General features: G+C 43.8%; 1 protein-coding gene across 1 annotated transcript in view; it reads right to left on the bottom strand.

Moving 5' to 3' along the window:
* The window catches only part of bchs (WD repeat and FYVE domain containing 3 bchs), a 245728-nt gene that overhangs the window by 59171 nt on the left and 174395 nt on the right, over window positions 1-12162 (bottom strand). The window contains exon 52 of the mRNA XM_075687061.1: window positions 11644-11813. Coding sequence (XP_075543176.1) covers window positions 11644-11813 — 170 coding nt within the window. The remainder of the gene's footprint in view (window positions 1-11643; window positions 11814-12162) is intronic.

Genomic DNA, 12162 nt, shown 5'->3' with positions numbered 1-12162 from the left:
ACAGGAATAGCATTCATACCATAACCAAAATATTTTTGCCGAATGATAGTAATTAGATCTTCCCCTGGCTAGAATAAATATAATCTTGTTGGGAGCTTCAGATGTAGAACAAAAAATTACAAACATAGCATGAACATCAATTTGGCTCATACTTCCACCTTCTCTTCAAATGACAAACCCAGAGACCTGAAATGTTTTTCACATCTCAAGCAAATTATTGTGTTCAGGGTGTCTACCAAGCTGAAATTTCCAAATTCCCAGAGTTTCCAGGTTTTCCCTGAGTGCCTTTGCAAAATTCCCTGAGTGATGCAGAACTATGTTTTATGTCAAGACGGGCTGAAACCATATTGCCAGATGCTGTCACTCTCTAGTAAGCATATGAAAAAAATTTAAAAAAGAATGACAATCTAATTTGAGTACTAAGGAGTAGTGTTTATGTTATTCAAAAAGAGAATAGGAGGGAGGGGTTAGTAAAATGCCCAGAAAATAAAATGTCTTAAAAAAATGCAAATCGAGTAGGACATTCTCAAATACGAATAAAGAGTTCATATTGGTTTGGATGAGGGACACCTGCATGTTGGCATCAGCCAACACTTTGTTTTTTGAGCTCAAGCTCCTTCAAAATGGCGGTAGCACGCTTCCTTTCCCGCTAATTCCTCAATGCATAGGTCCTTTCTGTTCTTGTCTTCCTTCTGCCACTCGTTCGCCCCACAGACCATTTGAAGCATCTTTTAGGTCAGTTGCACAGTTCACGTCCGCTTTTTCGAACTCCCTAAGGCCCGCCAACACATCCGAAAAATTGGCCAGTTGGAAAAAATAAATGCATGTCATTTACTGCCCTTAAGGGCTCAAACCGCCACAGGCACATTCGAAAACGCTCTGAAGGCCTGTCGGTACACGTATTAAGCATATTGGTGCTCGTACTGTGACAGGAAATACCGGGTGCATGAATGTATAATTAAGGAATACATACTGTGTCCCGTGGCAATAGCCCCTTTCCACGCTTGTTATGCTTCACTGCAATACTTTTGCGTATGCTTCAAGTAACATTTCTGTACAGAGGCGAAGCTGACTTTCGGAAACTGGCATTATGCAACGCACCGCACTTTCCAAGCTTCTAAGCCAATCGCGAGGATCACAATGGCGGAGTCCGTGCCATTGCTGACCCCCCCCCCCAGCAGCGAATTCTTCCAATAAAAAACACGGCACCCAACGGCAAGAAGCTTCATAGTGAACGTCGAAGCAGCTAGGCCTAGCGTTGCTGCAGTGGTGGCTACGGCTGCCAGCGTATCTGCGTGCCAGAGCGCCAGTTCGAGGCGGCGAGGTAATCAAAATGGCAGCGGTGGTGGCTTTGATGCCGTTTCGCACCTGCGGTCACAGCAAAATGTCCTGAAAATCAGACGGCAAAGAGTTCTTGCGTCCGAAATTTCAGACGTTCTGATACATTGACTATGGGCTACGTGGTGGTGCCCCGAAGCCGTCCAAATTATCGGGAATCCGGAAAGTTGGTTGTTGACAGTACACTGGCAACTCCTCCAGCCGACGACAGGATGTCAAAGACGATTCATTACGATTCCTGTCTGTTACTTGAGCCAGCATTACTGCGATTTTCGACCCTTTCAATAAAATTACAGCTAATTTTCCCTTATAGAGGCACAAATTCCCTGAGTTTCTCCATACTACTCACAATCCCTGGGAATTCCCAGTTTTCCCAGTTGGTAGACACCCAGGTGTTAATTGATGCCAAAGTTTATCCTTCCAGTCGTTTTCTTTCGTGTACAAAGTGACCAGCCAATGTACCATGTTTGTACTTAAATGGAAATTACAGAAATTTGTACAAAAAAGCACACTTTTTTCTTTTTCAGAATGCTCCCAGTGAAACTCAGGCATGCACACTATCAATTCATGAAATAGTATTTTGTTTTCAGCTGCAAGTGCCTACGATATAGTGAAACAAATGCGACCCATATCACATAATTTAATTTGTGGGTGGAAGTGTGCATTACAGCTTCCAAGGCTGTTTAAAACATATTCCAGCCTTTAGTAAAAATGCTTCCCTTTCAAAGCAACAAAACACTGATAGTGGCTTAAAACAACAGCTGCACCGAGACCTCGTAATAGCTTCTAAATACAAAATACAAAATAAAACACCATTGGCACTGGACATTTCTGCTATCTCACATCTGCCGCAGCCAGCGCTTTGACAGAAAGTGCATATGCTACCCCAGGACCATCGCATGTTTTCGGTGTCTGACCTCAAAAAGTTTATACCACCGCAGCCAGGTTCGATTCCTGCTGTGTTTGTCTGCGTTCCTGGCTTGTGGTTGTGTGTGCAGTTACGTTCGAGACAGCATGCTGCTGGTGGTATCTGCCATGTGCTCTGGAACTGATGGCGCTTCTGATAGTTACTGACGGGTGTTGCATTTATCCGTGTTTGTGGGGTGTAGTTCTGTGCGCAGTAAGGTGGCACAGACAAACACAACAGTTCCCTTCCCTGCGATGACATACAGAAGGAAGGCTGTAATGAAAGTGCCTTGTCATTTGCTCCCTGCCTCGCCCTTATTTCAGCTTATGTGACTCAGCTCAATAGACTACTGATGGAGCTGGGCATTGCTGCATGATGACACCTTTATCGCACGGTCTTCTATACAGCAAGTTTGTGTCAACAAAATGGCTGTTCTCTGCAACGGTACATGGCATGAATGGATGCGATGGAGTGGTGGTGTCGTCGAGCAACATGCAACCCATAACACCTTGAGAGGTGCGGCAACATTTGTAACCAAACTACACAAGAGCTTGTGGAGAGACTCGGAAATAAACTACGAAATGTGAAGTTAATCCATTTTTATGAGAAAGCCTGAAAGAATTCAGAAAAGAAAAGCAAGATGCCTGGCCTCTGTACATGAGATTCAGTTGTGCCATATGTGGCATATGTGGCAGAGTAGTCGGAATGACGATTGCAAGTTCAGGTGAAAGTGGGAAGAACAATAAATTCTCCACATAAGAATGCTCAACTAAAGAAAACCAGTTCATTGATCTCTGTAACGACTTGTTTGCTCAAGGACAATAGTTCTGATGATAGGTCTGATATTCTCCATGTAGGGAACATTTGGTAGCCTGATAAATAGCATAATCTGAATCATAGCTTCCAGCTGAATTTTCCCTGTCCGTGAGCAAACAACTAAAAAAGAGTAAAAGAACCTGCTTTGTTTTCACACTGAGAGTAGACCAGCAGTCCTGATGCACTGTGGCAAGGCAACGATGCAGCAATAATGAAACACACTAAATGTGTGCATGCAAAGACCGTTTTTGCATTTATATTGCATATTGCAGCTGCTAAATTATTGAAGTTATTACAGGCTTTATTCCGTGAAAGGGCCCATCATTCACTTTATGTGAGGGCTGTTAATTTCGAAAAGCTAAGGAAACCCCAAAGCACAGTTCCACCCACAACTGAAATTATGCGAAACGGGTTGTATTTGTTCCAATACATCATGTACACTTATAGCAAAACGCAAAACACTACTTCATGAATTGATAGGGAATTTGCCTTATATTCACTGGGAGCATTTTGAAAAAAATAAAAAGTGTCTTTTTTGTACATTTAAAAAACATTCCATTTAGTGATAAACATGGATAATTGGGCACCCATTTTGTACATGAAAGAAAACGAGTGGAAGAATATAATTTGGCATCATTTAACACAATAGTTCACTTGAGGTGTGCAAAAAGTTTCAGCCCCTTGGGTTTGTCATTTGATGCAAGAGAAAGGATGGAAATGAGAGGCAAACTGAAGTTTATGCTATGTTTGTAATTTTTTTATTCTACATCTGAAGCTCGTCACAAGATTATGTTTATTCGTGGCAGGATAACTTTCGATTATTAACATTCAGAATGTTAATGTTTTGGTAATTTTTTGATCAAATCATTTTTTTTTTTCAAGAGAGTAAGATTGGATTCACTTTTGCTGCCACAAGAACTACAGTAGAATCTCGTTGATACGTTCCCATTACATACGTTTTCCTGGTGCCAACGTTCGCAATCGAGAACACAAAAAATGACCCAATAGAGTTACGCTCATTTTTTACCGGTTCATATGTTCCCGGAAAAGACGATTTTACGCCACCAACGTTCAGTATGTCACCAAACTGTGACCGTATGATACGTTTTCCGGCCACTAGATCCCATGTAAACAAGAAAATGCGTAAGGCTCACGTGATCGAGAACAGTATATAGCTACCCACCACAGCAGCTTCACCCCAATACTCGCTCACGCGTCTCATGTGAAAACGCCGGCGCGCACTCAGTTTCTTATTTCGATACCAGCAAATCTTCTCTAGGGTCGTCGCACGCAGCATTCAACTCTATCACCGCCAATCCTATTGCAATAAGCACCTTCACATATTCGTTTCACAGCGCCTGGTAAGGTCGGAAGCATAGCGCACGCTTTGAATAGGCGATAACCGAAATGCGCCGCTGTTCACTGCTGCAGACTGCAATAGTACACGTTTTCTGGCATCTAGATCCCATGTGAACAAGAATAAGTTGCAGTTTCGTCCAAAAGGTGAAGCACCGATTGCGATAGCAAATTAGCAGATAGCTATATGAACTAAGGATAGCAGTTTTATAGGCCGTATAAGCTTGTAAACATTTGTTTACTAACTAAATGAACAATGATATGTGTAAACACGACTGAACGAGGACGTAGAAAGAAACTGACACACAGAGACAGTCCTTGTTCAGTCGCACTTACACATTCTATCATGGATTCAAACTAACTAGCCTGCCAACGTGTTTTAACTAAAATAATGAGCATGGTGTCACATGCGCACAGGTAAACATGAACACATCTCACTCGATGAGCGCGGAAACGCTTCAAAATGCTGGTGTGAGGAATCACGGCCGCATCAGCGATTGAATTGACCTTTGTGCATCTCTCGCTTCAACGCGAATGAAACGTCAAAACCACAGCACATACAAAGCTACTAGCACTACACTGACTCTGCGAACCTCGCAAATCGCTTTCAAGATGAGGCCCGCGTGGGCGCGCACTTTGGCCACATCGCAGATTGCTTTCAAGATACGGCACCCGCGTGAAGAATGCCCCCCTCCCTCACCTCACCCCTGTACCTCGCATGCGACAGGAGAGGGTGCGCTTCCCGCCCACCTTCCCCGCTGGCGCACGCTTTCGCTCGCACATACAGCATATGGCACGCAGCGACGATTTTATCGCCCTTGGACTTTATATGGAACCTCACGCCGACGCCACTGGCAAAAATGCGCCTTGAGTGTTTGTATAATTGCTTCCGTAATAAAAGGCGCGAGGCGCAGGCGATTGAGAACAGTATATGGCTGCCTGTCTCACATGAAAATGACAGCACGCACAGTTTCTTATACCGGTACCAGCAAATCTCTGCCCGGGTCGTCGCACGCAACATTCACAGCTATCGCCGCCAAACCTATTGCGATAGCATCTTCACCTATCTGTTTTACAGTGCGTGGGGTGCAGTGCCATTGGTAACGTACTGCACGCCTTTAGCAGGCAATAATCCAAACGCGTCACTGTTCCCTGCTGCAGGCGGTGCGACGTGAGCATCATGTTTCGCTTCGGTGGCATCTGGCATTGCCCACCAGCTCGATTTCGCTTTGGTTTCCAGTCGCCATCTTAAAACACCATGCAATAGGAAAACAACAAAATGCATCTCGGGCCGCTGGAGCACCACGAGCTTGACAAGCAACGGCATCTCATGCTGAAACAATCCATGCGACGCTTCGCATTATGTAGATGTCAATAACAGTTGAGCCTGTCAAAATTTTTTAGTTACTTTGGATCGTACCTTTTCCCAGTTAGTATCTTTTTCTAAAACTGCGTTTGTTCTAAAACATATGAATGATGTTCTACAGTATATAATTTTCTTTTCACATCATTTAAATATGTTGACTGGACATGGTTGGCTATCTTATCCGAAATCAGCCTACGGAAGACTCATGGGTGGTCCGAGTTTTTCTGTAGAAAACTTCTTTCCCCTTCTTTGATCCTGGGAGTAGCGGCTTGGGGAATTGGGTGACCAGACGCCACAGGTGCCATTATGAGCAGTCTGGTACTGTGGTTCGACACTTGGGTGCTTCAACACCATCTGGGAGGGCGGGCGCCACCAGCCAGACGCTGTTGCATACAGTGGGCATAGTAGGAACACCTTACAGAGCTGAATTTTTTTCATAGATGCCTGTTTTTTGCCCATTTCAGGCGTTTTGTTGGATACTGGTTGCTGCCAAATTAGCGATTCACTTAGCCTCAGGCTTTTTGGAGTTGCCTGTCGCATGTGGAGGGACACAACCCATTGGGCAGTGGTGTTCAGATAGCCCCGCTTCGCTGACCTCTCATTCTAGCTAGCCTCACATGAATTGAAATTCCTTGTTTGACTCAAGAAAGCAAGCTTTGTTCATATGAACCTACCAGTTAAGTAGCCACCAGATATAGACCGTTTTTTTCGTAGGCGCCGCCTCTGGGCAGCGCCATACTGGCTTGGGTGAAAGCAGTGTTTTGCATGGCAGGTATATGCTCAGCGGTAGGTTCTGGCGTTTTTTTTTGCGGTCGTGCGGTCTGTTTAGTACGACGTGCATCTTCTACATGGTAAACGGTTCTGTGAGACGTGCTGAAGTGGTTTAAGGCGTCATGGCCGGAGTTTCTGCTGGCGTTGAGGTGAACGGAACACGCAGCGCGATGTGTGTGTGCATATTTGAGCCTACAATCAGCCTCAGAGACCAATTGTGCATTTTTGAATGTTCCATTCACTATATAATGTGACATTATTGCAGTGTTATCCTCTATTTCTAAGCTGCGGTTTAGGAGCCATGAAACATACGCGACGATCGTAGCGGCGTGGGTACCGTTCTGCTACGATAGGAGCTGTGATGTTATACTTTGACAAACGTTCGAACTGTTCGCTGCAGGTTACATTGCATGACTACTTGGTTTGATGGATGAGGTTTCCACCCCTGAATAAAATAGTTTGGGCAAGTAATAGCAGCATACCTTACAGTCTGAATTAAGCTTGGCCAGCAAAGGAACTGTTTACGAACTGCGTGAGCATCCTAAGCAGTGGTAGGTGCTGGATTACAGATATCTTTGTTCTATATACCGCATGGTCTAAGCATACGACATCAGCGGTTATGTATCTATAAACGTTGTGTGCCGTGACTATGCGAGGTCTTATTGCGGCGTTAGCCCGTTTTCTCTTGCTTTTTCGAGAAAGAGGATGATAACCGAATTTTTTTTTTCGGTTGTGTTCGTTTCGTTGTCTATGACACACTCACACATATTACGGAAATTTTGTCCTCAAAAATAGCCATCGCATTCTTTTGATGCAATCCCTCTCATATATTATGGCAGTATACAGGCCAAAAAGGCAATGCTGAAGCGCACAGCTTACATTTGTATCGTGCTGGTTCACCAACCGCAGTGATCGCTGTGTTGAGCAGTGCCATCGGCCTCATGCAGGAAGGCTAGCGTAGACATATAGTAATTTCAAGCCTACTAGACTTGAAATGCACCAGAACGATGCCGGTGATCACAAATATTTGATAGCGCCTGCCGCTTGGCCATGCACGAGCATGCACTCTTATGTTTTACTCCCTACGCCAAGCGATCAGACAGTGAGCTGATTTATCATTTAATGCTGGTAATAAAGAGACACCGGGTTTCTTTGTTGAATTAAAACCGATATAAGCAAAATAGTTCACAACACATACACACCGTGACTGATAATGTGCGTACACCGCAGCTGATAAAGCGCGTCACATTTTTGCGGCCCCAAGACAGACACATTTTCGCCTACTGTAGTTACCGATGCACCAAAACACTTCCCTGACGATCTTATATGAACGGACATGGCGTAAATTTCACAAAGTACCATTTAAAACATCTCGAAATCGTTCCGCAGCATGCGACAGCAATACTTTCAAGCAGCACCGCGCCGGATCGCCCAAGCCAGAGAGGAGGAAAGGCTCTCCGCGCGCGCTATCCTCCTCGCCCGATGAAAAGGTCTATATTGGCTAGCCAAATTGAACACTGCACTATATGAATGGTGTGCATGCAGAGTTGCTTTCCCTTGCCTACTTCAGTGTTTTGTCGAGCATTCGAGTGCATGTAGCATGTGCGGTGTCACCCCTGCCTTGCTGTAATCTGCACATCATCTACACTGCTGCCTGATGCGTCGAACTAGGATTAAGTCACCCCAGGCAATGGAGATGCCTGTGGCTTGTTTGGCAGAGTGGACAGCTGTGTCCAGCTGTGCAACACTCAGTGAGCAACGAGAGCCAGTGCTGTAAACCAGAGGCATTGGTGCTGCACATAACGGTCATTTGAGTTTGTGGACATTTCCTGTATGTACTGCATCTAGTTTATGGATCACATGTAGATATTAGCCCCTGTGCATGTTTTCACCAGAGTATGGAGTGATTTACGGTTGGAAGGATGTGAGAATGCTTGACTCTCTTGAGTCCCCTAATGTTTAGTCTTCCCCGCAAGGTGCTCGAAATCTGCTGTTCAGCTTCCCTGCGTGACACACATGCAATGTTGGCAGTTTGTGTCCCAGTGTGCAGTTGCGACGAGAGATGCTGCAAGTGTTGATGCCCACGTATTGGAGCCACCACAACAGCTTCAACAGAGTCACCAAACCCACTGTGCCATACTTTTTGTACACTGAAGAGTGGGGATGAGCTGTGCGCTTATCTTTTTGTATGCCTCGGATATACTTTGTTCTAGACTCGCTAGCCCTACGGTACCATATCATTCAACTCCTCAAGTTTGAGTTGTCCGAGCGGTTTATACAAAATATCACCTATAACAAGACCTACCTGCCCAGGCCACACCTGCTTCATGTAGTTTGCAAAAAGTAAGCTGTCCTTTTGTAGACATATATACTATTATATGTCATTTGGATTACTGTACAATTTATTTCATGGCTTCAGTTTGTGTCAGCATAATTTCAGACTACACTGAACATGAAAAAGGTTTTAAAATTATTTTTAATTACACTATTTGCCTCTTACTTTTGGGTAAACCCAGCTGGCACTGCCAAAGAGTCTGTTCATGAAGAACTATGATTTTCTCCCACGTGTGGAAGCCTTGTGAAAGTTTTTAAAAGCAAAGCTTTTTTTTTTTGCGAACCTCGCCGGGTTTCATGACTGTGGCTGCAGCCTGGCTGTTCTCATGACGAATAGGCCAACCAATCACAGCAAAGTATGCGTGCCGCATGTGCTGCCGGGTTCCTTGCACCACCACCAGATGGAGCTCGCCTTCGCATATCCACGGCAGTGGTGCCGCCAGCCGTGTGGGGGAAAGGAAAAAAAAGAACCAGAAAGCTCGCCTTCAAGTATCCGTGGCTGCACGATAATGAGGAAGTAAATGCTTCTTGCAGATAGAATGGACTCGAATTGCGCTACGTACATATGCGCATGCTGCCTCTGAAACCATGATGCATTCAAGGCATCTGTCGTACTCGTTAGTAAGCTGCAATTCTGCTTATAACAAAAGGCTTGGTATAATTTGTGTGTGCCCGCACTTTTGTGTCTATGTGTGTGCGTGCATACGTGCACTCGTGTTTCGACTATGCACTCACACGAAGCTTTGCTGTATATAGATTCCAATTCGTTGAATTGGCTGCATTTTTGTAAGAATACCTTTCTTTCACCCTAGTCAGCATCCTTGTAGACGTTTTTGCAAATGGCTAACCACACAAACCACACGTGCATTGCATTTTTTTAGTCATAACAATATAAGCAAAAAGTTGAAGTATACAAAAATTATCTTAGTACTTTGTTTAACTCCTTTGGATCTGAGTAGAGTACTAGCTCAGAATTCACACAAACAATCTATGCATTTTAGTTGTACACTAACAAGAAACGACAGTCGGACCTATATAGCAGGCTTCCTTTAATTCGACTCCGGTTAATTTAAGCTCAACTGAAGGTGCCAGCCAGTACCCATGGTACCAAACTTGGGTAATTTTGATCCTAAATTTAGCCTTCACATGGATAACTTAAACACAGGAGTCAAGCATGCGCTTCACTCCTATGGTGACCCTAATAGCAACCCCTTTTGCAGCAGCATCCGTCTCAACGAAGCTTAGAGGACAGTGAATTCGTTGAACACGTCAAAAATCTCCCATCGAAAGTGCCTATTTTGGGCCTACCTTGGGGAAGATTTCTAAGAAGTAACTGTAGCTCGCCAATGTCTGTTTACGGCACTTATCCCCCCCCCCTATTTTTCAATAGCCCTGCACGGTGCAATCGGACACAAAACCAAAACCATCTTCGCGACGTTCGCATGCTTTATAGCACAACACACTTGTATAGAGGCGAAGCTGACTTTAGAAAACAGGCCTCCATTGTGCCCCACCAGACCCTTGCCTTTCTTTCTTGCTAAACAATTGGGTACGCATTGGATTTCTACTTTGTTTAGAAGCTTTAATGTCATTTTTACTTTAGTTTTCTACTTTGGACACACAGCAAGTAGGAGCACGTTTGATTTGGGGGCGTGTTAGAATTGGGCAAATGCTGCCAAATAATCAGCGGTGTTTTGGCATTTTTTCTGCATCTTGTTTAATTCAACCTGCCGGATAATTAGATCCATTTCGTCGATCCCGTCACGGTCGAATTAATGGAAATCGACTATACTATGAAGAATACGCATATAACAAATTATCAGATATAACAATATAAAGTTTGTCTCCCCAATATCAGCATGTAGTGAATACATGCTTATAATGAATATTGGATATAATGACATTTTTGCCTCAAATGTGACTTTGTTATGATGAGGTTTGTCTGTACTACTTAACTGTCTATGGGACCATACCTGCCAGATTATGAGTGAGAAGCAGAGGGTGTACGGAGAGGTTTTAGTTTTTGTTGGTTACAACCACGTGAACCAAAGCATGTGGAGCACACATGTTTTGGTGCACCACATGAATGAAAAGTGTCTAATGTGTTTGTTTTTCTTTTTTCACTATGCAGCCTAACTAACCTACAGACCAGCATAAAAAAATAACAGCGATTAGGTATAAATTATGCTTCAGTTTACCAAACCATCAAAAAGAATTTTAATGTGTTACTCTCTCTGTACATTATAGTATTGTTGATATACAGTAGACTCTCGTTGAAATGAAATCTTTTTGCTCAAATTATTGCTTTATTCAATATTTCTTCCAGTCCCGACCCAAACACATGCATTTTAAACCACATTACTTGAAGCGCTTTGCGAGCAACCCTCTCTGTCACCAGCTATCGCCATCACAGTGCCTGTGCATCCATCGGGCTCAATCATGATTGCAAATGTGCTATGTGACACCCGTATTAGACTTCAGCAGAGTTGTGCTATTTGAATTCTGCCTTTATAGCTTTTATGGAGGAGTCTCTTTTATTGAATTACCACTTATATCGAATTTTTTCGCCATCACAGTCACTTCATTATAACGACGGTTGACTGTACTGCTATGTTGACATCCAGTTCAATAAATATATCAACCTTATTAAAATAGAATGTTGTCAACCTTAGCTGCTGGCTGCATATAGATAACAATCCTCAATAAGGAGGTGTGGCACAAAGACCAGACTTCCTAAATATGCATTGCACCTTACCCTGACTCTACGTTGGCACCTCTGCGCTGCCCTGCCAAGGATTCCTGGGCGCTGTCGGTTATCGCAGTGGCTGCTGACAAGAAACGAGTGTAGACCTTGTTGCGGACTTTGCGTGGAAACACCAGCAGGTAGTTCCGCCCATCGGCTGAGAAAACTTCCAGGGCTATTGGCTATAAAAAGACAAGGCATGTCTAATTAGCCTATCACATGTACAACTCTTTACCCACGTGAAAAACTTAACTGAAAAGAAGAACTGGAGGAAGTCATACGGTTATGCGCCGTGATGAACACTGAATTGATTCCGACATTATGGACACCCAAAACATGTACCGTATCTGCTCTGTTCGAATGTGCACCTGATTTTTGTGGTCAGAAAAGAGAAAAATGTCAAAATTTCTGCACTATTAATTTTAATTTATTTCAGTTTATTGTTGGTCAATGAATTGTGCCAGAGTTGCAGAGTTTGTGGTGTTATTATTAATACCCCAGTAACATCGTGATCAAGCTCGATTGGGATCG

This window comes from Dermacentor variabilis, chromosome 1, assembly GCF_050947875.1.
Source record: "Dermacentor variabilis isolate Ectoservices chromosome 1, ASM5094787v1, whole genome shotgun sequence".
NCBI lineage: Eukaryota > Metazoa > Arthropoda > Arachnida > Ixodida > Ixodidae > Dermacentor > Dermacentor variabilis.
Note: the sequence above shows the minus strand (reverse complement) of the source record. Positions and strands in the feature narration are given on the sequence as shown.